Below are 27,636 nucleotides of genomic sequence, written 5' to 3'. Positions count from 1 at the left end.
CAGACTCTGGCTGCATTAATTCATCTGTAGGTTATAAAATGCCACTGCACTCCTACCCTCTGCTCCCTGTCGAATGGAGGTATTTCGTGGAGCCTTTGGCTAGGTGCAGAGGGACAGGTGAGGTGCAGGCTGTGCTAGCTGGGAGCTGTTTTGTTCTCAGTATTTTGAAGCCTCTGGTGCTTCCGCAGACTGTTGCAGGTACATGGCTCGATGTAAAACAGTACACCCACTGATTTGCTGCAGATGCTGAAATTGTGCCTGTTTTACCCATGGGAGGGTAGCACTAATCAGTTAAACTTTGTAGTCAATTGATACTAAAATACTTGAAAAAAAAACACAGAGAAATATAGAGAAAAAAAGTATTTTTAGATGTGAAGAAACAGAGAGACTTGTCGTTATCATAGCCTGGTGAAAGATTCTTTTCTTGCGTGCATTTATCATCCAAAGACTCACTGTTTTTATAAATTTCGTGCCTGGCAAGTTTTCCATCCACAGATTTCTAAGAGGGTTGAAGCCCTAGAACATATATTTAGCGCTTGCCGACAGGTCCCTAATTATGGCTTGATTAATCACAGCAGTGCCTGCACCTGTCTGTGCAAAACATCTTCATTTTTGCTTTGTGACCCGTGCAGGATCTGGGAACACATCTAGCGACGGCTGGGGAAACACCCAGCTTTGTTTTCTTCCCTGCTGCGAGTTCTGCTTCTGCTCGGACCAAGCGATTTCTGTTTGGGGGTGGGGGCTTCTTCCTTGTGGGTGTTTCAGGGGAGGTGGAGGGCACTTGGCAGCTTCTCCCAGGAATAAAAAAGGGCTATATCCTGGTTGCACTGAGGTAGTTTTTATACACCCTTCCCTCCACAGAAATGGGTTCCCAACAACCCCAGTGACACTGATGGAAAAGTGCACAGAATTTCCCCTAGATGTCGGCAAAATGTCTTTGTCTTTTGACAAAATAGGTCTTGAAGTGCAGCAGGCTTATTGGGATATGCACAACTTTGGCTTTCATACATTTTCCTTTTTGAGCAAATACAATAGATTTTTTTTTTCCTTTTTCTTTATTTTGAAAAAGTCTGAAGGAATTGTTAAGGGCAAAGGAGGACTTTCTCCAGGGTGTAGGACTGGGTAGTTTGCTCAGTGTCCTGAGTAAGGAAAAATTCATAGGGCACTTGAGGGGAATGTGAGACTCTAAGACATTTCCTGCTGGGAAATACAGAAGAGAATACACAGAGGATTCGGGGAACTGACTGTGCTGGGAAGGGACTCAAAGAAGAGGTTAGAGGATAGTTTTCTGCAGAGGGTCCTTTTTCATATTTCAGAGAAAGACTGAAAAATGAGAGACTCTTGGAAGAGATCCAGAGAAAACTGAGAAAAAGTCTTTTTACCATTGAGATGAAAAGACCCAGCTGAAACTCCTCATAGTGAGGAATGGGAGCAAAACACAAGATTTCACCTTAAGGGCTGAGCAATTGCTTTTCAATTTGTCAACCAAAGAGTAAACTTGGAGGAAGTAAATTTGGTGTGGATCAATCCAAAGTAGATCTAATGTTTTTCATCCTGAACTGAACACCAGGAGGTTAATTAGTGTAACACAAACCATTCTTTCTGATCTTGGACTGAAATGTTTTCTTTTCAGGATCTTGTAAAAATAGCTGAAGAAATGAAAGGTTTCATTGACCAAAGTGGAGGAACTTTAGCATCTCTCTTTTATCCTACATTTTTAAGACCTGATCTCTTGTCTGCCTGCTCCAGGAAAGGAAGGGATGCAGTTCTGCGTACCTGGCCTCACGGCAGCTCTCTGTTCTTGGTAGGGATGCTTGGTGTTGGTGCTGACTTTCCCAGGGATGGTGCCAGTGCCCTTCTTTTGACTCAGATGCACCATAAATGTTTCCCCTTCCTTTTCCAACATAAAAATGCTGTGACAGAGCACTCAGGTTTAAACACAATTTTGGATATACAAGGAATTAGGCTGCACACCTGCAGCTCTACTGCTAGAAAAATCTCTGTGCCTTGTTACCTTCGTGTTGTAGGAGAGAAGAACAATTTTTCAACAAAACCTACCTGCTAGCATTACCTTTGCTTCCAAACAACATAGGCTGTTGTACTGCAGCAAAAGACTTTTGTAGATAGCAAACATCTCCACCAACACCCACTTCAAAAATAAAACAAAAATTCTTTTGTGGTGGCACTTCTATTTCAGACAGGCCGAGGCACTTTGTTCCTTAGAATCTGTGAGGCACAGAGAATTTGCTCGGTGTAGGATGGAACAGGGATGCCTGGATTGTCCCAAGCGGCACACAGGGAGCAAAAAGGAAGGTAAGAGAAGAGAGGCTCTCTGTAGACTGGGACAGAGCTGCAGGCACAGCACTAGAAAGCTGTTAAAGCAGAAGTCAATGAAACGATACACAGAAGGAGCACCAACCTCTGACTGATGGGCAAAGCGGGACGGGAGGGGAGGTATCCTGGATCCTAAACAGGCGGTAAGAGCGGGCTGCGGTTGTAGAAGAGAAGTTCTGAAGTCGTGAGGATGAAAAGGGCATAGGCAAAGTTTGACTTGATGTGACTGAATGAAAGGGTCAAATATCATGGAGAAAAGAATTCACTAAATCTTGTCAGCCGGCACGTGAGAAGGAGGTGGCAGAAGAATAAAAGGTAGTGCTGACATTGCGAGCCTGGGAGAAGGGGAGGGAGCAGGGAGGGAGGAGAAATTAAGGAAATAATGGAGAAAGGCAGGAAGGGGGAGGGTGGAGGTTATAAGAAATCAGGTGCTCAATTTTGTCCAGGTTGCCCTTGAGGTGGCAGGGGGGTTATCCTGGGTGATGTGCTGAAGAGATTTATGGACATGGGGTAGGGTTGGAAAGGCAGATTTGTGAGTTGTCAGCTTAGAGGTGACAGCGGAGCAGCAAGAGAGAACCATGGGACGGAGCACTGAAGGGGAAGGGAAAGGAGCCCAGGCCAGGCCCTCGGGGGTTTCCAAAGAGGAGGAAGGAACAGCACCACCGGGACAGTCACTGGCCTGCAGGACGTGCGCCAGGAAGCAAGTAGCAGGGGTACTGAGAGCCTAGATAAGAAACGGCTGGGCAGTTTGGTTCATGGAGGGAGCCTGGGCATTTAGAACTGTATCTGGGGAGAAGTCATCAGTGTCGTAGATAAAACTAATTAGTTTTATGACTCCCATGATTCTCGGAGCACGTCTTTGTGTCCTTCACAGACCCGGAGCTGTACAGTGGCCAGAGGCTGTTGTACTGTTAGGTCTGTCCAGGGTTTCTTGCTGCTGTCAGGGCACAGCTCCACCTGGACAGACCCAGAACAGCATCCTGCCATAGCACAGCTGTAAAATACGAAGGACTGCACCCGGAGGTTCATGTGCAAATAACAACCAGTTGTCATTTGTGAGTAGCTGATAACGTCATAGCTCTGATTCTATGTGCCTGCTGTATACAAATGTATATAAATAACCACAGGATTGTTTAATATTCCCATATTGTAGCACAAAGTAGCACCACTTTTAAACTTCTAGAGGCAGAGAATTTAAGTGCCTCACTTCCATGATTGGGAGAAGATGGTTGTGAGGCAACTCAGGTACCACCTCAGGGTATGCAAAGGTAGGTTTTTTAAGGATCATTCCGACCTTCACTGGTTCCACCAGGAGACGTACACCCAGATTTTGTGGAAAGTGAATGCTGGGGAAAGGAACTTCTGGGGAACTTCATTCACAAGTCCTAGTTTTAAGAGGTGCCGAGCGATGCAAATACCCTGCAAGCAGTCAGAACAGTGTGTGGAAACCATTTAGGTGGGAACTCGATGTCTAGGAAGTCCTGGTAGGCACTTCTCCACATCCTTAGGTACCTAAATACCTTTAGTGATCTGGCCCTGGGCAGTAAGGTCTAACAAACCATCAGGCAGATGTTGTAGTTAGGGAATTTGATCTTGGCTAGGATACAGACGGTGTGATTTCAGATCATGGATTTTTTAGCTATTTTCAATAAATAGTTTTTTATTTGACTTTTATTTTGAAGCTTCTGATTTTAGGCCGTTATTTTAAACCTCTCTCAGCTGGTGACTCTGATTGCTTTTCAAACCTTCTATTTTATAACCTTTGTACTCTTCTGCATGAATCTAGGCCAGGTTCCCGCCTCCTGTTTACTTTCCAGGGTCTTTGAGCTTTAAGCAAAACGCATTTTGGGTCTGCTGAGGCTGGGAACCTTAGGAGACACCACTGTTGGTTTTTTAACTGGTACATATTTGGGTGAGTCGCCATCCATGTGAATCGTTCACTACACTGTGTCTAGTTTAGTCAAGCCCAATTAAAATAAAATTTGCATGCATCTTTGCCTCCTTTGGAGCAGGGCTTGTTCTTGAATACCAATGGAAAGCAAAGGTGGATGCTGTCACATAGCAAGAAGAAATTAAGAAAGGGGCAAATTTTATGGCTCTCCTGTGATCATTGTTCAAGGGAGAAGTCAGGGAGAGCTCCCATGCGATGAGAACGAAGGTCTAATTGATGGCCTGATTCTCCATGGCTGTGCAGCCATCCTTTCCTTCTCTGCTTCTAATAAACGCTCTCTGAGTTCACCCCCACATGTGCAAGAAAAATCCATGTGACCAGATAGGGAGACCTTTAAGAAAAGACCAATATTTGCATATCTATTATGGTTATACTCAGTGTTATACTTGTTTCATTAAAATTTCTATTTGGTTAATATGTAAGGTCAATACTGTCACTGTTCTGGAAAATTCATTTATTTTAAAATTAAAGCTAAATGCAGCAAGTATGATTCCCCCCCTGCCTCCACCTGTATAAATCCACTGAGCTTGGCAGAGGAAGTAAGGGAAAGCAAAGTGGGGCCCCACATATTTAGAGATGGGGGTCTGCTGTGTGGGAAAAAACATGCTACTTACACAAATCCTAATTTTCAAGGTAAATCACTTGGTATAGATGCTCTGAGTTCCTGTTTTTTTATATTCAGGGGATGGTTATTATTTCAGCTGGGTGCCTACTGAGGTCCATTAGTTTTTACACACCAGTTAAGGTTGTCAATTGCAGGGATTAAAAATATATGAAGGAATACTTAGGATCACTTAAGAGTCCCGTGCTTTCCTAAGGCTGCCAGCTTTCAAAACATAAGCAACCATTTTCAAACAAATTTGCCTGTTGGGAAGGCTGAAGATGGGAGTTCTTTTCCCAGAAAGGAGGAAGAATATAGTTGCTTTCAAAGTCAGGAGTCAGGGGGTTCTGGTATCTTTCTGGCTCACAAATGTTTTTTAGGGCCTTTCCTTTGTCTAAGTTTTCTCAGAGTTTGGGGTCCTCTGTGTGGTCGGTTGTTTTTTGTGAGTGTTGCTTAACAATCCTAAACCCAGCATCTGCTTCAATTCTCAGAAATCAGGAAAGGGGAGGAAATGATCTAGGACAGCTACTGTGGAAGTCACCTTTAAAGCCTTACAAAAATGTATTAAAACCAAAAGCTATTTTCAACATGCATCAAGGGAAAATGCCTATTAAGATGGATCTGTTTTAATTTCAGCATTTCTGGTGTAAAATCACAGTGTTTCAAAGATTTCATTTTGTATGCAGGAAACCTCTATGTGTCTGTTCAGTCCTGCTGGACTTAGAAACCTGTTTCTGGGATGGCTGTGTTATCACCATCAGCTGGTTACACCGACTTCCACCCTTAAGGCAGCCGGCTCAAAAGCACTCAAATGGTGCCTATTGCCATTTCCCAACGTGGCAGTGGTCTCTTCTACGTCAAATGAGCTCGGTAACTCTAATCCCTGTCCTAGATGTCCACACCACAAAGGGCAGGATCTCAAGCAATAATCTTTTTGTCAGTCTCAACAGACAGAGCCTGAACTCCATTCACCCAGGGGAGCCAGTGGCTTTATTTTCAGCAAACATCTTGCTCCGGCAGAATAGAAGGAGAGTTTAAATTGGTGCTTACAGAGCTTAGTCCTTTCTCCAGTGCTATTTCTGAACATGACTTCCATTTGTAGACGAGGGACTAGATGAAGTGGAAGTCCAGCAGGGAAATATCTAAAACCACCTTTTTCATTAAACTGTGTCAGTGTGCAGTGTACTGGTAGTAAGACAACACTGCTGTTTTATAGGAGGAGACTGGTGCACAACGGTGGGATTCATCCCACTGGATCTAAGCATCTCGAGGCTGGCTGTTGAAATCTGCACGAGATCTTCAGGTGCCCTTTGCAGTTAATGAGAAGGAATTGGTTTCTCCAGAGGGGGAATTGGTGGCAGATGAATTTATTTTCAGAGACTGTGGCAACTGACTTTTAAATACCTAAAGGCAGGCCAGGTGAAAGTCACCCTGCCTGACTTTGTCAAGGCCAGACAGAAATCTTTAGCAGGGGAAAGACAGAAGCTCAAGAATCCCAAGCCCATAGTTTGACTGCTGGACCATCTTCTCTTAAACTCCTGATCTAGTAATTGATCAAAGATGTGCAATTAGCTTCATGCAGTGCTCAGCACCCTGAGTGTGTTCTGCAACCTGGAGGGAGCCCAAAGCAGCAGAAACTCGCACCCTGCCAGGTTTTCGGTACTGTCTTTCCATGAGGTTGTGCTGGGGATGCCCCCGAGCTGTGATGTGGGAGGTGGCAGTCTTTGAAAAATTCAGGTCTCTGTTCAAATCTCGCAACATGAACTCAGTTCTTGTGGAACGTAGGGCCAGAAATGACTGCTTCAAATATATCTTAAAAGTGCCGTTAAAGGGTGGCTGAATGTAACTGGCAAAAACATGTAAAGAAAACCAAACACAAACATTTGCTACTGACCTGAAGTCAGGCAATGCTTATTTTAGGGATGTAGAAATTTTCCCTTTCCCTTTAAGCATTTTAAATTATTTCTATCATCAAAAAGGTTATATCTGACAGAATTTCAACAAAATATTTATTTATCTCATGCAAAGAAATGGATTTTGCATCCACCTGTGTGTGTATATGTATTTATCATCTAGTTAGAAGTGATCAAAGCGGTTTTTGTTCAGCGCGGTAAGTGCCAAGCTCTAGGAGAGGCCCGACTGATGGGGAAATGATATCGTCACTTTAACATCAGTGAGCTGGAGCTATTAGAGTGGTCATTTCTTTTCAGTGCTTCACCCATGCGTTGAGAAATCCAATCTCATCCTCGTGGTAACCAGTGTTAGCGCGGGGGAACAGAAGGGAACATCTGGAGGCAGAAAATCCAGGGCTGTGACCTGGGGAGGTCAAACCGTGATCCCGGCTGGGATCGGGGGCGAGGAGGTGACAGGTTAAAGGCCAGATTTGAATCCTGATAGATTAAATGAAGCTCAGAGAGAGTAATAAGGGATTGGTAACCCTGCGAGCCGAGGGTTTCTGTAAGCCTGTGGCTTGATCGTTCCTCTGGGCCGGGAGAAGAAGCTTTGCTGATTAGCATGCAAATGCAACAGCAGTGTAAAAAGTTCCAGATGAATTTATGACTAAGCCTTGCTGCGGGGAACAACATTTTTGACAATATGCATTAGGAAAGGAGAGGGGAATGAAAGTAGGTGTCAGCCTCCAGCCAGTGTGGGTGGGGAGGAACGCGGCCAGAGCTGCAAGGACAGGGAACGTGAGAGAGAGTCCTCAAGGAGAGCCGCAGACAGAAGGGGAAGCCCCCGCTGGTTTTAAAAAGAATACGAGCCTCATAAATGCAACTTTCTGCTTGGCACTAATGAAGCAGATTAATAAGGCTATAGGAGCCCATATGGCCATGGTGATTTCCTTAGACTAAACAGTGCTAATGAATGTTTTCGGAGAGTGGGCTTTACTTCCAGGCGTATGTCACCCGTGGAGCGGCCTAGTGCGTGAGGTAACTGCGGTGCTTCACCTCGTGCATCGGACACACCATCTCTCTGCGAAATGTGTATTATTTCCAATCTGCAGGTGGGAAAATTGAACTGGGAGAGCAAAGATCAGCGTTTGCAAAAGCCTCCTCTTACACCAGGCCTTGGTTTCTCAGGGGCTGAAATGGAAGCACCACCACTGGGAGCAGTGGTGTTATGAGGCTGCTTGCAAGTACAGCTGCTGGTGCCAAACACCACCTAGTATTGACAGTGGGTGGCTAGAAGTTTCCAAGAACCAGGTCAGAGATTGTTAAAAAACAAAAACCAAACACTAAAGTATTTGAGTGACAGGACTCTGGCACAGGTTGCCTTCGTCACGTACCTGTTTAACTCCAGGAGCTTTACAGGCTTGGCCTCCTGACACACTGGCTGTATCTTTCTTGCCCAGCACTTGTGAAATCCTGAAGGTAGGCCAGTCACATTTAAGTTCAAAATTATGGCCTGGCTGCTTGTGTTCAGGCAATCAGATGTGACAACATGCTGATTTCATTCTTCAATGGAGATTCAGTTGGCTGCTTATTCGCTGAGCAAACAGATCTGCAGAGCTGAGGAGCAGCAGCTTCAGCCAGCACCCAGGGCTCCCCGATCCACTTTTTCCTCTCGGAGGTCTCTTGGCTTTCTGTCTCCACATGCTTCCTTGTCACTTTGATCTCTGCATCCCTATGTACAGCTGGGATAAATGGCTTTTCTTTCACTCTCTCTAGAAACAGGGATCCCTAAGCCCTACATCTCTCTGAAGATAACTCCATTGTAATCTTTCCTTAAAGATTTCTAAAAGTTGTTGGTCCCGGCTATGCAATTTAGATCAAGTGTGTGATACATATCCAGACTCTGTTTTCTTTCAGCTGCCTTCATGTGAACTGCTTTGTTAGATTTTCTGTATAGTGAAATACTGAGTGAGCTCAATTCCCTGCCACAGTGTTAGTACTAGTATTATTTGTTCCGAACAATTAGGGAGAATTTAGGTCAACAACAGCACGGGTGTGTTTATATCTGTGTGTGTGTACACACACATGCACATGGATGTGTGCAGCCTTTCAGAGAGAGCTCAGCAATACTCCCCAAATTGTACACTAGCCGTGTGAAGGGCAGGTAAGAGAAAGGGAGGTGCATCAGCTGTCTGCGAGGCAGTTACGCTGTGGAAGGAGGCACACCAGCACAGCAGGTAGCAAATGTCTTCTTCCAGAGCTTGGAAGTAACTGGTGTGTAGGCAGGCATGAAAACAAAACAAACCAAAACCCTGCCTTACTTTTATTGTCAATCTGCCTGTTGAACTGCCTTGTTAGGCAGGGACATTAGGATGGAAAATAGGCTGATATTTGGCTTCTTTGTGTGTGTATGTGAAGGTAACAATACTTAGAAGTTGTTTTTTTTTTTTACAAAAATGTGCTTGGTAGTGCCAGGAATCAAATGCAAAAGTTAAGACAATACAAAGAGGAAATGTGCTTGGACTTTCTTCTCAACCCAGGGCTGCTAGTCCGGAGAGGTTTGTTCTTTCCGTTCTCAGCTTTGTTTGAACCCTTCCAGGGAGTGCCTTATTTCCTCATGGAAGAGAAGAATGTCTTCCACGCTCAGTTCCGTGCCTCACTGTGCTCTCAGTGCAGGACAGCTGGGAGTAAAAGAAAGATAACGTAACAGGTAAGGGAGAAGAGAGCTGGAGCAGGATGCTGAGTGTGCTTTCTGTCCACCCTCCCATTGCTACAGGACAAGAGAGGGATAGGAAAGGGGAATGAATCCTCCAGCGGTATCACCTTTGCAATAGGGGTCACTTGCTTTTCCTGGCTGTGTGTGAATGTCACTTCTCTTTGTGTCAGGCTGGCAGTCCTCTTGGGCAGGGCGACAAGGAAAACATCACCCACACCACAGGAAGATACTCTGATAAGCACAAACTCTTGGATGGGAACTGGTGCTGCGGTGGCACTGCTGATGTGTGGGTGGCCCCACAGCTGATCCAGGACTGTCAGAGTCTCACTGTGCAGTATGGAGAGACTGAAAAATATTTTATCATTAAATTACATTTGACTAAGGTTCGCTGAATTAACATATCCCAGTGCATGAGAGCCACGGGATAGGAATTTGATTACTCCTGAGCTTCTCATTATTGCAAAGGTTCCTTCCAGTGCCTGTTACACAACTGAGGTTAGGCATTAGCAGTTCCAGTTGCTGGCAGTGTTTGCACAGCAGCTTTAATTCTTCAAATATTTCATGCTTATGGCAGTTGTTGGACCTTCTGTGTTTTTGGTTTGGTGTGGAAAATACATCTTCTTAAGAAACTTTTCTCTTAAAGATGAACAGTAATGCAAAAAAGCCTTTTACATCCCTTATAGACAGTGGATAAAACATTTCTGCAAATTTTGAAAAAGATTTGTGTTTTGCCACTTTTTGACGTTTGAAACAGTAAGTCTTGATTTATTTTTTATTTTTTATTTTATTTTTCTGAATGAGTGGTTGAGGCCATCACTGCGTGGCAGCAGGTTGTGATGAAGGCAGAGACAGGTTAAAAAAAAGTCATGTTTAGTGAAATAGTTTTGAATTCTGATAGCATTCAATACCCACTTGCCTACCTAAGCATCTCAGTAATGTTCATCACCATGATGCCTGTGTCCTCAGACATTAATAGGTGCTTCCTTGTCTACTAATCTGAGACAGCACCTTGCTGTTCTAGTAGGGTGAGGTTTTTGTCACAGAGATCAAAGAGCAGATTCTTCAGAAGTGTCAAGGTTGGAAGACTGATAATTTTGAGTTCTGAAATAAAGTCCGTAGTTGTACATCTAGAGCCACGTGGGATTGTCATGTCTCTGTATCCTGCAAGTCCTCTTTCAGCTCCCAGACCGTTTGGTCAGCCTCTTTTCTCTGTGCCAAAGCGTTAGAGGGGAGCATTCTCTTTGGGGAACGTGCAGCATCCTCTTTCCTGGCAGAGGGGATCAACCTGGCAGAGTTTCTGTTCCAGTTCTGCCAGTGAGCAGTCAGTGAATATGTGACAGAAGTGAAAATATGGCTGGGACAAGCTAAAGAGATCCCTTTTATCAATTTCCCCTGTACCTTAGGAAGAATTAATATCAATCTGTCTCTTTAAGGAGGATTGCAGGAACAGTAGGTTTATTTGCATTTCGCCTTTCACTATTGGCAAGAAGTATTTTTGCATTAAGCATTGAACCATTTGAGCAGTGGATTTTGCTAGTATCATTTAAAAGGAAGAAAACGTCATTAAAAACCCCTCCTAGGTTAAAATGGACAATAAATACGGGTAAGAGTTTGCAGGGAGGAAGCAGGCTGCCCAGTGCGCATGCACCCAGCTGGGTGCCCTTGTCACAGGTACTGGGTTGTGTCTGGTTCCCCAGCGTGCTGGGGAATTTCAATTCTTTTCTGCACACAGCATGGACAAGCTCTCACACTCATTTTACTTCAGGCTCTTTTGCAAAGGCAAATGGCACTGCTGGAAACTAATCAACGTAATTTTTTACTCTTTGCAGAGGTCTATTAGCAATCATTGCTGCAATCTTGGTCTGTAAATGGGGACGGCGTATTCCTAAATTCAAAACCAGAAATGTTTTGCATTTTTTTATATAATATTATGGCCTTGTCCTGTCTCTGGACAGCCTCTTTTGAGGCTTTTTGTATATACCTCTTTTTCCTAGATGCTGTAGCAGGCTGTCAGACAGGGAGATGCTGCTGAGGATATTGGAAAAGCTCAAATGGTAACGAATAGGAAAAAAATACAACATCACTGTTACTGTAGAAGCCTTGCACAACCTCTTCCTATATACATGCACTGGAAGAAAGTACAAATATTACTTTTATTAAATGAGACGCAGACACTTAGTTCTTATCTTGTCTGACAAAGGAGAAGAAGAGACTGACACAGCTTTCGTGGTGTAAAATCCCAGCAGAGATAAAGGGCTGCGGAATTATCCTAGCTAAGCTAAGCAAAGCTGTCTTTAGGGCAGCCTTCATCTAGCTGTATTTCTACAGGAATTTTGTTGGCCCAAATTTTGCATTCAAGGAACTACTTTGTGTTAAGGAAACAACTTCTTCATGGTGTGAGAACACAACCTAGGTTGATTTGCCAAATCCCGTGAAGGTGACTACAGTAGCCACTGAGTCAAATTTCCTTTTCCTCTTTAATATTTATACTGAGAGCAGTTACTTGATAAACACAGGTTTGATTAAAAGTTCTCTGGGACTGAAAAGGAAGCCATTTGGTTTCCATCCCTTGCCCTGGCTTCTCTGAGAGCCTGTGGATGAAGGCTGTGGTTTCTTTTATATATGCAGCCAAAGCGCTTCTCTGTGCCCGTTTGGGAAGGATTTAAGCCTAAAATGAGTGTGAAAACGGAAGTTCTCATGTATTACAAGAGCTTGTCCATTTATCAGAATAGAAATTATAAGGATCATTTATTTGTGCATATGTAAATTAGGAACTGCAGAGGATTTCCTGATAACCAGCAGTAGCATGTGATGTACTTCGTGGCAGTCACGCCAAGGATGAAATGTGTTGATTGCCTCCAGGGTTAACCCTGCAGCTTTCATGCCGCGCAAAAGCAGCTTGTTCTGCTCACCATGTGGCACTGGAGCACAGGCAGAAAAGGTCACACGAGCAATCAAGATCAGCATATCCCTACTCAGGTAGGGACCCCCTGTGGCTGTAGGATTAGCTGCAGAGCCTGAGCTGCCTTTGAATACATATTTGCTTCTAACTGTCCTGACTCCGTTACAGACAGTTTTGATTCATTAATCTGTGGCCGTATTTGCCATGAACTTGGACATGCAGTGGAACAATGCTTGCCATTTCTTGCTGTTTGCCTGGTTTTCTTCCTTCCTGGGTTTTTGGAACATGAAAACAGAAGAAATTAAAGGCTAGATTGTTTTCTTAATGTGTCTCCCTGCAGGAGTGAGCCGAAGTCTGACAGGCTGCTCTGAGACCTTTGCTGATGGTGTCGCTTCAGCAAGGATCCTACAGGAAAACTACTAGTAAGCATCTGCAATTAGCAGATAATATTTTTCAAAACATGACTGATTTTTTCTGAAAGTTGGGGTTTTAGAGTCATGAATTGAGTTAGGGTGCAAAGGAGCTGTACATCTAATCCCCTTGCATCACATATAAAATCTTGGTACAGGAATTCCAAGCTGAGACTTAAAGGCCAGCCAGAATTTACTCTCCCCATTTCCCTCTACCATTCCCCCAATATTTGGGAAAACTGTAAAAGCACATTTGCTTGAGCACTTCCCCCATGCTCTCACTGCCAGAGAGCAGCACCGGAACAAGGGGCAGCAGTGCATACATGCAGGGCTGTCTCCAAGGCAGATATTTGTCAGGGAGAAGTCACTGACCTCCTTGTTTCCTTAGCCCTGGAGATCCTTGCACTCTCATTGCCGAGTCTCCCCGGGGAGGTGGGGGTGCTGATGCCTACCCTTGGAGGAGGCTAGCATTTAATCTTATCATCTGTCTCGGCTGATATCCCTGCTGCTGCTGTGGAAGAGCTCTGGGGGCAACCCCCAGACAGCAGTGCAAGAGATGTCCATTCCAGGGCATCCTCTAAATGAAGCCTCAACATTTTCATTAAAAAGAGATGCTCCTGCTGGGCAATTATGGGTTGTGACTCTCCCGTTTTTCCACAGGCAGAGAGCTTATGTAAAAACTGACTGACATTTAAAAATGCCAGCACTCTTATTAATTCTTCAAGAAGGCTTTCTTGGAGCTTTCTGTGTGGAGTGCCAGTCAGAGGACAAGGGTGCTGCAGCCAGGCTGACAGATCCAAGCTCTTTACACAAATGCTGGGCTCTTCTAAGTCTGCTTTAAAATCGTGTTTACCACATAACTTCTGGCTAACTCGGAAACGCACCTGGGAAGTTTAGGGCACTTAGTGCTCTTGAGAGTCCCAGCTGGGTGAGTACAGGCTCTTTTGGGCTCTGTCCCGTGACTGACCTCTCTCTGAGCTGGGAAGAGCCCTTCTGCAGGAATTAAAGCAACTGTGCTGCCTTCCTGCTGGCTCAGAGATGTGCTGCTGCTCTTCCCTGTAAGCAGAGGGCACTACGGTGGATTACTACCCACCAGTAATTCCAGCAGCACCTGCTAATGTGTTGCCCTTACTCCGGGATCACAAGTTAAATTCAAACCAGAGGACAATATGTGTCAGGGCTTTTCTCTGCCGGCCCCCGAAGGATTGAAAGGCCAAGCACATTAACATGTCTGCTTCTCCTTCTTGCTTCCTAATCTGGAGTACCTGGCACTCCAGAGAGCGCTTGTCTGAGGAGACCTGGGTTCACTTAAGCATCCACCAGAAAAAAATACCACCTTTTCCCCACCCCACTTTTATTAGTAGCTACGTGCTGAGTTGCAGTTATTTTGTCTGCAGTGGAGGCAAAAGGAGCTAATTTCCAGTGAATGGATTATTCTGCGAGCTGCCTTTGTGCAGCTCCCTCTGCCTTCACCCATAGACAACACGCTGCTGCCAGCTCCTTACTCCTGTATCTTGCGAGGAGAGCGCAGTGCTGGGATGGCGATGCAGAGCCCGCTGGCTTTCCACACCAGTTAAAGTGTCTGGGGTCGTGCATGTGTGCTCACGGCCCAATGTATGCATGTTTTGATGGCACATTTGTTATTCTCTATTGGAAATCATTCTCCCAGGTCGGTAAGTGTATTGTTTAGTTAGGTGTAAATCTAGCTGTGTGCTGCACATGTAGAATCAGAGCCAAGGCTGCTTCACTTCTAAATCTCCAGTGACCATCCAGTAAATAACAGCTCTCACAGTCCTGGCTGAGTCTATTGGCAGAAAATACCTCCGTAGATCACTCTCAGAGGAATGACTGACTGCGGCAAGGCTAGGGAGAAGAGAGGGAAGAGCTCTGTTTAGTTATGTGCCTGGGTTTATTACTACTGCATTTGCAACTATATTTAGAGTCAATGACAAAATCAGATGCCTGCCAGGTCCTGCCATTGCTATGGAGCTGTTTTTTGTTGAAAAACATAGGGATGTATGAAATCATCTCAGGATAAGAGGTTATGTGTGCATTAAGTTGACAACCAGGTGATATGAGCTGAGCCACCTGTAAGCCATGGGTGCTGGCCCCAAATTGTGAAGACACTGACTGGGTCAGCACAAGGTCTTACATCCTGCTTTTGAGAGCTTTTATTGTTTGACCTGATTCACTGCAGGGGAACCGGTTTCCATTTGGAATAAATCTTAACCCAAATGATTGAAAGTTAATCTCACTTTATTTTACATAATGGTTTATGATAATGCAATCGTAGTGTGTTTTGTGTGGGGCATAGAGGCCAACAAACTACAGAAGCTGACATTTTGCATGAAAGGAGCCAACAAGAGGTCCTGAGTTTATCTACCCAAACTGATAGCAGCATTTGAGAAACTGAACCTTTTTAATAATGACTTTCTCTCCTTCGTTTACTTTTTTTGGGGTGTCCCTTGTAGATATTCATTTGTGACACTCAACATTTACACTATGTGCAGTATGGTGTAAGTGAACTGAATAGTTTTCTAGGTCAAGCAAATGCAGAAGAGATCAAACCAAACGGTGAAAAAAATGAGTTGTAACAGAATAAGTGTATGGCAGGTCAAGTACTGCTTGAACGAAGCGATGCGGTGGTGTAAGTTGCTAGATACAAAATAGTTTCCTTCTTGGGGAGTTATCAGAAAAAAATGCAGTCAGTGAACCGGAAAACTGTGAAATTGTTTAATAAAATTAATCCTCAACTGTGATTAGCAAAAATGTCAGGCTTATTTTGCATCTAGATTTCCATCCTAGCAAATATACATTTGTCCCTGAATTCTGTTGTCTTGGTCTGAACATTTGCTCTGTTGTACTGAATATAGTTTTATACCAGTCTATGTTTTGTTATTCGGTGTCGAGTTTGAATAAAGAAATAGGAAAGCATGTTTTCAAACAGGATTTAAACTCACATCTTCTGTGTTTAGGTATATCATCAGGTGGAAGTCAAATAATTTCATTACATGTCCTTATAAATCTGATATTTACTTTCTTTTACTTGTCTGCACAATCTTGTGCCTTCCACAGGGCCACTTGTGTTGTGGAGGGAGCACCTATGGGTGATAAGAAACAGAGGAGGGGATGCAGCTTGCTGGTCAGTTGATGGTACGTGTCTGTGCCCAAGCTACAGAATGTCTGAGTCTTCTCAAGCCACAAAGACTAAAACCTTTCAGCCCTAAGCTCTGGAGAAGACCATAGTTATTAGGAAGCCTTCTCCTGATCCCCTGGGATCTGCAGGTCTCCTCTGTAGTGCTGCGAAGGGAAGGCAGCATGTCTTCACTGTCATGTCCTGTGTGCGTTGCTTCCCCGGTGCCTGTAAGAACTTCAGTCTGCAGGCTGGTTGGGTTACTATTGTAGCTTTGGGGCTGGACCTGAATATTAAGGGATAGGCTTATAGGTGTTCACGCTTATAAGCTGCAGAAAACAAGATAATGCAAATACCAATGCAAGCCTGCAGAGAAAATGATAAGGAGCTCTTGGAATCTTAGAAACTGATAATGAGTTGTATTTGTTTGCTCCTCTACAGCTATGCCCATTCTTTGATCCAGAAGATAAACATGTCAGCATCTCACTCCCCTGCCACGGTAACCTAAAGGAGCATGTTCTCTAGCTGCAGCTGTATCGGAGCTTTGCAAACAAGTTGATGCTGCTTTGCACAGTCAGCCTTCATCTTTCCGTTAGCCATGGCGTCCTCTGCTCCTGCCACAGGCTGGCAAAGCAGCCTAGCGTCCGCCAGTGAGCAATTCAGTTGTCTGCTCTGTTTTCACTGGTATCTCCAAATCCCCTCGTCCTGGCCTCCCCTAGCCACCACCTTTAAGACAGCAATTTATTACATTTCGTCACTGGGACCCTGAGCTCACGCTAGCCACGCATCCAGCTGCAGTGCTGTTTGGAAAGGAGGTTGACAGCGACATCCCTTTGTGCTCCTCCATCTTTACCAGACGTGGGAATTTCTGTCTTGTGCTCCCTTTGGCAGCACTGGCATCTCCAAAGTACAAGGGAGTTTCTCCTTGGCTGCAGCTTGTTTTTCTCCTGAAATATTTTCCTTGTGAGTAGCCAGAGCAATTGCAGTAACCGGCACACGAAGGGACCTTGCTTCCCCACTGACGGAAAGCAGCTTTTCTGTTATCTTGTCCCTTCCTGGATCAGAGCACGTTCTTGTTAGGCAGTGGCCACCTACACAGTGACCTGCACGCAGCCTGCTTGGCTTCTCTGTCAGTGCTCAAGTGCACTGCATCCAAAGGGGCACTCTGCATTTGGTACTGGCAGGACTGGAGGACTGGCAGCTGCCAGCCCCATTACCTCCTCTCATGGCCCCTTTCAGAGCTGAGGGGACCCGTGTGCACGGCTGGACTCTCAACTCTGGTGGCAGGAGCTGAAGCTGTCAGCGCTGCCTCTGTTGAGCTGCTGGAGCAGCCAGTATCAACGCTCACGTTCTCTGTCCCAGCTTGAGCAGCTCCCTTTAAAATTTCTCCTTTGAACTCCCCTCTGCCTTCTTTTCCCAGGGTGAAACCATCGCTGGTTTTCAGTCAATGTCAAAACACCCCGTGAATGAACAGAATTAGGACAGGCTGAGGAGGGAATTATTTCCCTGCCTTCGTGGCAGTGGTTTGGGAATGAAACCATCAGTGCTCTTTGAAAGCCGAGTTATTTCTGTGTAGATGCCTTAGGAGTTCAAAATGTTATTAGAATATGCATTATTATTTTGATTTTCACCTGTCAGTGCTGACATCAGTGACAGCAAAGGGCACAGTAGTGGAAATGCGATCCCCTCACTTTTCCCCAACATGATGCAGCACAAAGGCAGGTGGTTGTTACACTCCGCTTTTGCTTGGTAGCTCAGTCCCAAAGGGATCTGGATTGCTCAGTGACATTGTGGTCTCTGTGCTTGATTTTATTTTGAGTAAGTCTTACCTCTTTATACATGGATAATGAACCCTCCGCGCACCTGGTACAGGCTGCACAGGGTTATTTAAAATGTGTCTGAGCATGCCTGAAAGTGAAGTTCCCTCATAAGTATAAGCTGCAAACCCTAATTCAACATTAAATCAAATCAATGTTAATTTGTGAACTAATTAGCATTTCAGGCTTTTTTTCAGCAGTGTGGTGATTTTGTATATAATGCTATGTGATTGTACTGAAGTACATAATTATGGAGCTGAATACATTGTCTCCTGCTGACATGTTGCAAAAAGATTTTCTCTCCGCAAAGGATGCTTGCTACATCTGAATTAAAGATACACATCTAAGTCCCGAGCAGCTAACCTACAGCTGAATTTAATTGATGTAATGTCAGAATGTAGGGGCATTCCTGAATGAATGGGTTGACTATATACTAACTCAATTTATTCATTCGTATCTCTATTTTAATGAGGAAGATATCATTTGGTGGGAGACAGATGATGTGAAAGGTATTCTGAGTGGGGAATATGCATCAAGGAAAACCAAGTGGCTTTAAAGAGATTTATTTTAAAGAAAGTCTGAAGTCTGAGTGCTGAAGCAGGGGAACTGTCAGTACTTGCTCAGCTCAGTGTTCATTCTCACCCAGAATTCCCGTCCTGGCAGTGGCCAGCACAGGCAGCTGTAAATGGAGCAAGGAATTCCATCAGTTCTACAATAACCACCCCTCTTACCTCTCCTGCAGCAAAGCTGATGTAAGTCTCCTCTACATACGTACCCGGAAACAATCATTTTCACTTAAAAACTACTACCCACACTCAAGTTTTCTTTTAAAAAATAGTTTTAATAATATTTATGTCCTTCATTATCTCTCTCTGGTCTTCAAAGACACTGATTTTTATAAGAAACATGGTTAAGATAAAAGATTTTTTGTGCCATAATGCAGAAAGTACATGCTGCACCTAATACAGATATATGAAGTAGTACTGCAGCCTCACTTAGGTGTACAGTCAGTAACCTTGTTTAAAAAACAGACCAACAAAAACATATAAACTGTAAAAGATTTCTGCAAAATTGAAGGTGAGCGTGTACATATCCTTCCCTATAGGATCCTGAGTCAATCAGGAAAGTTTTGTGTCCCCGAATAACCTTTTTCCAGGTGAGTTACTGCTCAGCTGCTCCCAGGAGTCAAGGTATGATTGATGGTTGTGCTGGGGCCTCGCTGGTCTCCTCCGGCTGCCTTTGCCTTGATGGAGGTGAGTGAGGGACTGGCAGGAAGTGTTCTGGGTGTCGATCCTTTTGGGCTGACAGGTTATTCTTGCACCAGACTGGTTCAGACTGAATTACTCAGAACCGTGGTTCAGACCTTTCTTCATTATTTGAAGAATTAAACACGTAAAAGTGTGGGAATTTAAATGATCAGCTCTGGCTGTCTGGGTTAGACTCTGCCTGAATTGACAAAAGAAGCCATATTTCTGTTGCTTTGGCTTTTTTTTTGGACTGTTTTCCTGGGTTCTACTTTCTTCCTAGGTCTGGGCTGACTGAATGGAAAAGCTGAGCCTTTACTTTTCAGTCTAGTGTTCTATGAAAACGAGGCCTGGTGGGTCTCTCTACTTCTATGCATGATCTATTGGTCTTTGAAAACTTTTGAAGCCCTCAGCCAATTTCAGCCAAACCTGACAGGCTGTTAAGTTCTCTCAGATGTCATAAAAATAGATTGCCTCTGGGGAAAGCAGAGCAGCATGGGCTCATTGCCTTGGTCGATGTCCAGGTTCTGCAGGTAACCAGGCTACCTTGATTCTCTAGCCCTTACAAGTGTAGTTACAGAGCAAGAATCCACAGGTCCTGACCGACTCGTCAGAGAGGTACCAGAAGTCCTACTGCTGGGTAATAGCTTTCTCCAAGTCCTCCTTGTGAACGTCAGTAGCCTACAGAACCAAACAAAGCACTCACGACAGTCCAGCACCTTGCTTTCTCATGTCCTTCAGTCCAGCAAGTCATGTAGCTTCAGTTATCCATCAGCTCTGGGAACACTGGGCCTATTGAGACCCAAACCTGTTTATTCATTAAACCTCTCTTAAACCGGTCAAAGTATAATCTCTATTAAGAGTTAATGAAATTAAATTTTTGATTTTTACTTTAAAAGGCCAGGAGCTCTAGCAAAAAGCTAAAAATATGAGCAAGTTTAGTGTGCACTGTGCCCTGTGTGGATCTCAGCCCACCCAACACCGAGCTCCCGTGCTCGTTCAGGACATCTGCATGCTTAGATGCAAACAGCGCGGGAGGAGGATTGGCCTTGATTTTCAGCTTTTACCATAACCTTCTTACATTTGTACATTTAGGGCATTTAAAAGGTTTAAAATTCCTTCCAGTTCCATTTTATGGTTGATTGTACACAGTGCCAGCCTTGTACAAATACCCAATAAGCCATTATTTTCAATGCAAACAGCAGAAAGTTGAACTACTTAGAAAAAATACAATTCAGCCCAAGAACCATGCTAATTATATCCTTGGTTATTTTCACACTGAGGAATATTTCAATCTGTACTCTGTGTTTATATGCTAAAGATGTTTCTTCTTGTCTGAACTAGCAAATATACCTCGGGGAGCTTTATTTTTGGTTACGCATTTAATGCAAAACATTATTTGCATCACAGGAAGATCACATCTTCCCCTTGCCCATTTCAGCTTTTCCATACCAAACCTCAGGCTTTCCTATTATTTGTAAAATTGCTTTTGTTTCCAGTTGGGATCAGATTTAGAAATGGAAAGATCAGGGCATATTAGAATTTGTAGCTAGGGGAGAATTCTGCTCCAAGTGGAGAATGCTAAGCCATGCTGGGGAGAAGGGAGGCACAAGACAAAGGAAAGGGTTTAGAACAGTTTTTTTGGGGGATATCTGATTGCTATTACCCTGCAAAAGTGCAAGAGATAAGGAGGGAAGGAGTAAGGTGTAAAAGCAGAGAAATTGAAATATACTTTTAAATGATGTAGATAATGACTTTATACTTCCTAAATTTTGAGGTAAGTGATCTTGCCTATTTGGGAACAAAGCTGGCATTGGTTTCTTAATCACTTAGAAACCCTCAGGACATGTTTCAGGGAGAAGGTGCAGAGAAAATGTTCATTTTTAGATATTCATGGAGAAATTGTAAGAGAGTTCCAATTTGTGCAGCCAGCACTGATCTGCTTAACCATTTCCCTGTCATCTCCCTGTTTGTACTGAATTTACACATGAATTTTTAACTGGATCCTACTGTTAATAGCAATTTTCTTCTTCTATTTTTTTTAATTCTAGGCAAATATCACAAAATGAGTGGCAACTCTAGAGATAAGGTCTGCTCTACTTTCTAGCAGCAGCTGCAATATCCAAAGGGTTAATGCAGATCATCGAGGTTTCATCTCCCTGCCCTCTGAGGTCTGATTCATAAAGCTGAAGAGATGAATTCAGAAATTTCCAGAGACAAATGGGAGAGAAAATCAAGATATATGAAAAAGGGGGGTGGGAAATGAAGTTTTGTGTCAGTGCATGTGGTTACCAAACGGGGCCTGAAATTCACTCAGGTTCTTGTGCAGATAAGGTGCTGAGATGTTTCCCTCAGCAAAAGGGCAGTCTGCAGATCCTGGGCCAGTTTTCAGTACTGGAGCAGATCAATGATCCATTTAGGCTCCATCAGTAGCTAATGCTGAGAAGAAAGGCAGAAATCCGTGATGGTGCATCAGCAGTTTAATACTACGGAGGTGGCATGGCTGCCAGCCCCTAAGATATGAACACTCCCCTGTGGTAATGCTGTTCTACCTCCTGTACCTGTGCACGAAGTTGGTACTAAACATCTTATGGAGTTGATACTAAACATCTAGTTGGGCTTTTCTAAGTGCCATGCCCTGCTCTCAACATCCCATGGATTCCATTTCTGCTGACTAGTTAAACATTGTTTAACTACCACTCTCCTTAAGCACCATCTTTCTATTCATTTTAATCTAGCTTCTCTCTAAATAGTCATATGAATCTTTATAAAAAAAAAAAAAAAAGTGAAAAATTGGTATAGTTCTAAACCTTCCAGGTCATGAAGTGCAAGCTGTAACACACAGTTACACTTGAATCTTCTTAGCTCAAAAGAAATAGAGGCAAATTTCTACTGTCCCCACTGGGACAATTATATGGCAGCACCCAGCTTGCACTCATCGGGTTTTGCTTTCCACACTGAATGAAAGAATTCTAAAATCCTGTAGTCACCTTGCTACAGCCTGGGATGTTGCAGGTAGTCTTGAAAGCCTCATGGGGATCACTGATGCCTCCTAAAACCAGGTAGATGTGTCTAGAGAATGCTTTGCAAGGTCCGAAGGCTCAGGAAGAACTTCCCTGTCTGGTGGAGAGGGGAAGAGCTGTAAACAGTTTAAAATGTTTGGGTTTGTTAGCTCGTATGTTGCTGAGATGCTGTCATCAGACCCCTGTTTTATTAGCAGAAAGAAATTCTTTCTGTTATTCTGTTCTTTGAATGATACATTCCAGCAAATTCTAAGCATAACTTGGAGATGGCTAGATCTCTCTGTAAAGAATTCATGAACGGGGATGGTAAACTGCAGCAACATGCCAGAAAAGCCTTCTTCACTGCAGCCCTGCCCATAACAGCTGCCTTCAGCAGTTAGGGTTGGTCTCTGCTTTCTGTGTGATGGCACGGCTCAGTTACCAGGCAGTGTACGGACTCAAAGTAGTGCCTAGGGAAATGATGCCCTATGCCTGTTTCCTCTTTAGCTAACAAAAAAGTCTTTAGCACAGGGATACTCCTAAATGTATGAGGCACCTCTGTAGGCACCTCCAATGTAGAGGGATCTAAATGACTTGCTTCCCATCCCATTTCTTAGGTCTAGAAGAAATAAAATCGTGATATGGGTTTGTAATGTGTTGAGGGAGGGATGCAGGCACACAGAATCCAGGATCAAGTTCTGATAGCATCCAGATCTGTTTTCATCTCTGCATTTGCTTTTTGTTGTGTGTATGTAAATCCACATAGTTTCGTAAATTTCCTCTTCCAGATGCATATCTCTTGTTCTTTAAGGAAGAAGCAGCTAGGAATGTTCGTATCGCTGAATTGACCTAATCAAATGCAGTCCACAGCCCCTAGGAAGTTAAAACAGAAAGTCGTGGAGCACCTGCACAGCTTCTTGTTTACTTAGCGCAATCTTAAAGATTTAATAACAAATGTTGTTCTGCTTTATTTCGGAGCTTTCTGAAACCATCCTTGCAGAGAGAAGACTGTTCGATGCACTACATTTTGAATTAACAAGTTAATCTATAGCTTCTTGCTGAAAGTGAGGGGAAGCAATTACTGGTATGCATTAGATCACTTTAATTTCAGGTATACGTTCAGATATATCTTCATTGGCCCAAAGAAGGACCGGGGTTTGGACAGAGTGATTAGCCAAAGCAGCCCGGGCTCCTTTTTGTCATGAAGTTTAATCAGTTACTTGCTTACATGACATTTTTCAAAAGCTATTCATTACTCTTAAAAGATGCTCGATTCTGTGACAGTGCTAGCTGTGTTGTCTCCTGTTGCTGCTTTTCTAGACCGGGTGGTACTCGCTTATGTGTCATATCCAAGAAGATGCTATTAACACAAGTCCCAGGTTCAGTAGTTTGATGCCCTCCTGCCTTTCCCCCCAGAATTTCGCAGTGCTGCAGGGCTTTTTCAGCTGCGTGTCTGAGTGCTGCTGGAGCTGCTACCTCATTTGGCAGGCTGATGACCAGACCTGCAACCCATTATCCCTCCCGGTCCCTTCCCTCCCAGCACCCTCGGAGCTCTGCAGTTTCTGATGACCTCCTGCCTCCTACCTCCATCCTCCTTTTGGCTCTGAGGTCAGCGGGGAGGAAGAGAAATCCATAAAGACTCATTCTAAAAAGAGTAGGAACTGCTAATTTATGTGTTGAATAGCGCTATGTAAATCTCTAGGCGTTACCAACAGAGGGGACAATTTGTTTTACATTTTTTTGAGGATCTGTGGGCTACTTTGGGTACAGGTATTTCCTCTGGATTCCTATTGCTCTGTTAGTGCATGTCCCCCTCCCTGGTCCTCATCATCAGCTCTAATTTATCTCACCGTGCCATGCCATTACTGAAACCTCTTAGGTGAGGTTGAATTTAGCCATTAGTTTATAAATTCCTAAGGTTTCTGGCTGGGTGAAGAGTCTTATCATGAAAAACATGAATTATTTAAACATGGCATTTAGAGAGGGAGCAGGTAGAGAGCACCTGTGACTATGAGAAAAGCAGAGTGTCCTCCAGCTGCACTGTGGAATATTTTTTTACACCTTTCCAGCATGTGGGAATCACTTGGTGCATTGCCATGCAGAGTCACTCGGGGGCAAGCCCCAGGGCAGAGGTGTTGTGTGGTGCTGGGGAGGTGCCTTGGGAGGGGAAGGGGAGTGCTGTGTGCTGGGGCACAGCAAGGCAGAGCCCATCCTAGGTGGCTCTTTAAGTGTGTAGCCTCCTTTTTCTGCACCCCGTATTTACCAGTGCAGAAATGAAGCTCAGGCCGTGGAGGTGGGTGATGGAGGAGCTGCAGTCTGTGGAAATTCCTGGAGCAAAGTAAAGCAGGTATGGAAACAAGGAGCTAATGGGAAACACTGTGCCTGCTAATGAGAGGCAGAATAGCGATGAGGGAGCGTGAAGGGAGATTATTACTAAAGCAGACGCAGTCCTTTGCAGAACTCCTGCTTTTATATTCAGATTGCTTGATGATATGCTGACTGCAGGAGTTTGCTGAGTTACTCTTTTCCATGGCATGAAACTAGCAGGTAATTTTTTCTCTCTCTTTCTTTCCTTCCTCTCTTTAGCCAAGAGTTTCCAAAAGCTGCCTTTCTTTGCTTATAGTAAATGCCCTAGTTTTAAATTCAGCACCGTGAGGCATCCATCTCCGCCTTTTGCCCCTGCCTGCACACTGAACTGCGTGCTTTTTGATGTTGGAAAAGATAGCTCCCCCAGATTGCCGCTTGCAGTCGGTAATGAGGAGGAGTTACCGGCGCCGTGCTATTCTCACGTCTCAGTATGCCTCCTGTAATGTGAGAGGATTATTACTGATGTTCTGCTGGCTCTATTCATTGTTGTGAATGAATTATGCTTTTAAGCTGGGCATTAGCGTAAAAATACCTCCAGTGACTTAAGTGGGGATTATTATTACTGATCATGTTTATGGTTGTTCTTAAGAGCCCACCAAGAGCGGAGCCCCATTGTGCCAACTACAGCACGTGAGATGCTCCCTGCCCCAGCAAGCGGCTGTCTGAAAAGGTATGTTTAGGGCAGGGCCAGGGCTAAAACACACAAACAGGGTGATTTCACACAGCAGATAGTTTTCTGCCAAAGAGTACAAGAAAGATGGACATCTTTTTTTCCCTAATGCCCTGGTTTGTCTGAAGAAAGGAGAGGGTATCTCCTGTCGGCAGCTCAGGGTCTGTGTTGCCCGGGGCTGAGCCTTCCCACCAGACTTTTTTACTCCTGCTTGGCTCTTTCTGCTCCCACCAGCTACCGTCCTGCTATGTGTGAATAATAATTCCTAGTCTTGGCTTACTGAGCATTTGATTCTGGCCATGCATTTCACCACAAACAGAGCATTTGAGAGAAGAAGGTGAGGAGGTAGGTCAATTCAAAGCACTGCTGTTGGACGACTTATGGGGATAGGTGTCGGCAGGAACCAACGCAGGGAAGTTCATGTGCTTTCTCATTTGCAGAAATTCAGTGACTGGCTTATTTCTCCCATCATAAAATTGTCTCTTTGAGTTTTCCAGGTGGGTGAATCACAGGGGTTGGAATGTAGCTTGACAGGTAGAAATCAAATGCCGCATGTCTTAGTGATGCTTTGTCAGCTGTGAATAACAAGGGATGTTTGGGGGGTTGTTCTGAAAATCCAGATGCCATCCGTTGTTAGCTCTCAGCTGCTGCTGCCCTGGGCAAACCTGATAATATGTCACTGCAGAACAGTTGCTGCCGTGTATTTTGCCTAATCCGTCTGCATGGCAACTCTAAATCAGTTGTCAGCTTCCTTCTGGAATGAAATCTCTATTGCCCCTGTAATCTGAAATCCAGAGGACAAAACTGAACATGTTGTGGCTACAGGGATGGTTTGTGCTTAATTCCTAAGAACTGATGTGGCTAATTGCAAGAAGTCAAAAACCAAACGCAAATCCTCTAGAGCATTATGTTTTTGCCTAGTAATACCAATGAATAGCTGACAGTGGAGAGGATGAGACCTGCAGTGGTACGTCGGGGCTCTTCCCCACCCCCATGGCAGTGAAATCCTGGTGCACACAGAGGCAACCCAGCCCTTTTCCAGCCAGGACTCAGTGCTGGTACCACCTGTGAGCAATGGTCTAATGTACGTTACTCTGCTGTGCTCGTGTGTGCTGACGTGTGCAGATCTACCTGGAGTTACCGAGCCTGAGGATATCTGTTTGATACAGTGATAACAATACATAGATCCATACCTTGGAATCACAGTACTCGTGGTTTATGCTGCAATAAACTTTCAGTTGTACCACTGGGTATTAAAAACTACACCATGTTTTTGTTTGACAGTACTTCATAATATATTATGGGAATAATATTTTAGCAGGTGAATACCCTGTGATACTCATTTCTTCTGTTTCTGCTCCTCTTTATTTTAAACCTCTGAACTCAAATTGCAAAAGGAGCAGACTCACCACTGGACTCTTACTGGGCTTAGAACAGGCTCTGCTCACCAGGCAGTTAGCTCCTGGTGTTTTAAATCCAGGGGATACCTCTTTAGAGTGGTCACAAAACACAAGTTTTATTCTTCATAAATGAACTTCTGTATCATGATCTTGTGGTAAGGTGTTAATTAAAGTAACCTTTCAAACTCCAGCCTTCAGCTGATAAGAATGGGAGGAAAAAACACACAGTGAAATCCAGGACAGTGCAATGCAATTGCTCCCAATAAAGATCATTAAAGTTTCTGACAGGACTTGTACGCTGAAATGCTGCCTCACTTGTGGTAAACACCCAAGTGAAGCAAATACTTGGCCTATCTGACAGGCCACAAATGCTTCCATTAGCATGGCATAATTGTAATGCATTCAGCATGTATGTTTAATGCTAAATGCATTAGCACTTAGTGTCAGGAGCTCCAGACCTGCTAGAGTCAAGGGGTTAACACAAATTAAGAATTGCAAGAGAGATTTGTCACTCTTTATAGCTTTGTGTTAGACATCCTAATTTCATTACCGAAGCTTACTCTGTAAAGAGAGTATTATTTGTGTGTTAGGCTCTTTTTCCTTCTTTCGCAAGTGAAGACCAATTACCCTGCTAACATTTGCTGCTGCAGTAACACCTGCTGAGAGGCCCCGCTGTAACATCGTGTAAGCTGAAGTAATGTAGTAAAACCTGCAGAATACGTTGCCTAAGAACATGCAGCTATCCAGTTTAATTAACAGACTGACATTACAAAATCAAGCCTGTAACAGACACCTATCATTGAAGGTAGGCTTTGATTTTGTTTCTTCTCTCTAAAACCAGAACATTTTGGACTTCATTTGCATGGAAGAGTGAGGCCAACGTGTGAAATGCAGCAACCCTACAGCTACAGAGCCTTTCCTCAGCATCCAGCATGGGTTAAGCAGCCCTTAACCTTTCCACTTGACCTTGCCCGTCTTCGTATTTCAGCACAGATGGTGGCACAGCTGTGCAGTGACCCTCACCGGGGATCAGCCAGGTGAGGAATAACACGGGAGGGGAAAATGGTACAACAGAGGAGCCAGCTCAGAGGCAGGAACGGGCATAGAGGGTTGGGCACCAGTTTTGCCACATTGCTGCCGATTGTTTAACTGCTCAGAGATTGCTTCACTGCAATTCAGTGTGGAATAAGGAAAATG

The 27,636-nt window shown here is 44.2% G+C and overlaps 1 protein-coding gene across 1 annotated transcript in view; it reads left to right on the top strand.

The window, feature by feature from the left end:
- OMA1 (OMA1 zinc metallopeptidase) overlaps nucleotides 1-27,363 on the top strand; it is an 82,771-nt gene extending 55,408 nt beyond the window's left edge. The window contains exon 9 of the mRNA XM_040565644.1: nucleotides 27,281-27,363. Coding sequence (XP_040421578.1) covers nucleotides 27,281-27,313 — 33 coding nt within the window. The 3' untranslated portion in view covers nucleotides 27,314-27,363. The remainder of the gene's footprint in view (nucleotides 1-27,280) is intronic.
- The last annotated feature ends 273 nt before the right edge of the window (nucleotides 27,364-27,636 follow it).

This window comes from Cygnus olor, chromosome 8 (genome assembly GCF_009769625.2).
Source record: "Cygnus olor isolate bCygOlo1 chromosome 8, bCygOlo1.pri.v2, whole genome shotgun sequence".
Taxonomy (NCBI): domain Eukaryota; kingdom Metazoa; phylum Chordata; class Aves; order Anseriformes; family Anatidae; genus Cygnus; species Cygnus olor.
This window is presented reverse-complemented; position numbering and strand designations above follow the sequence as displayed.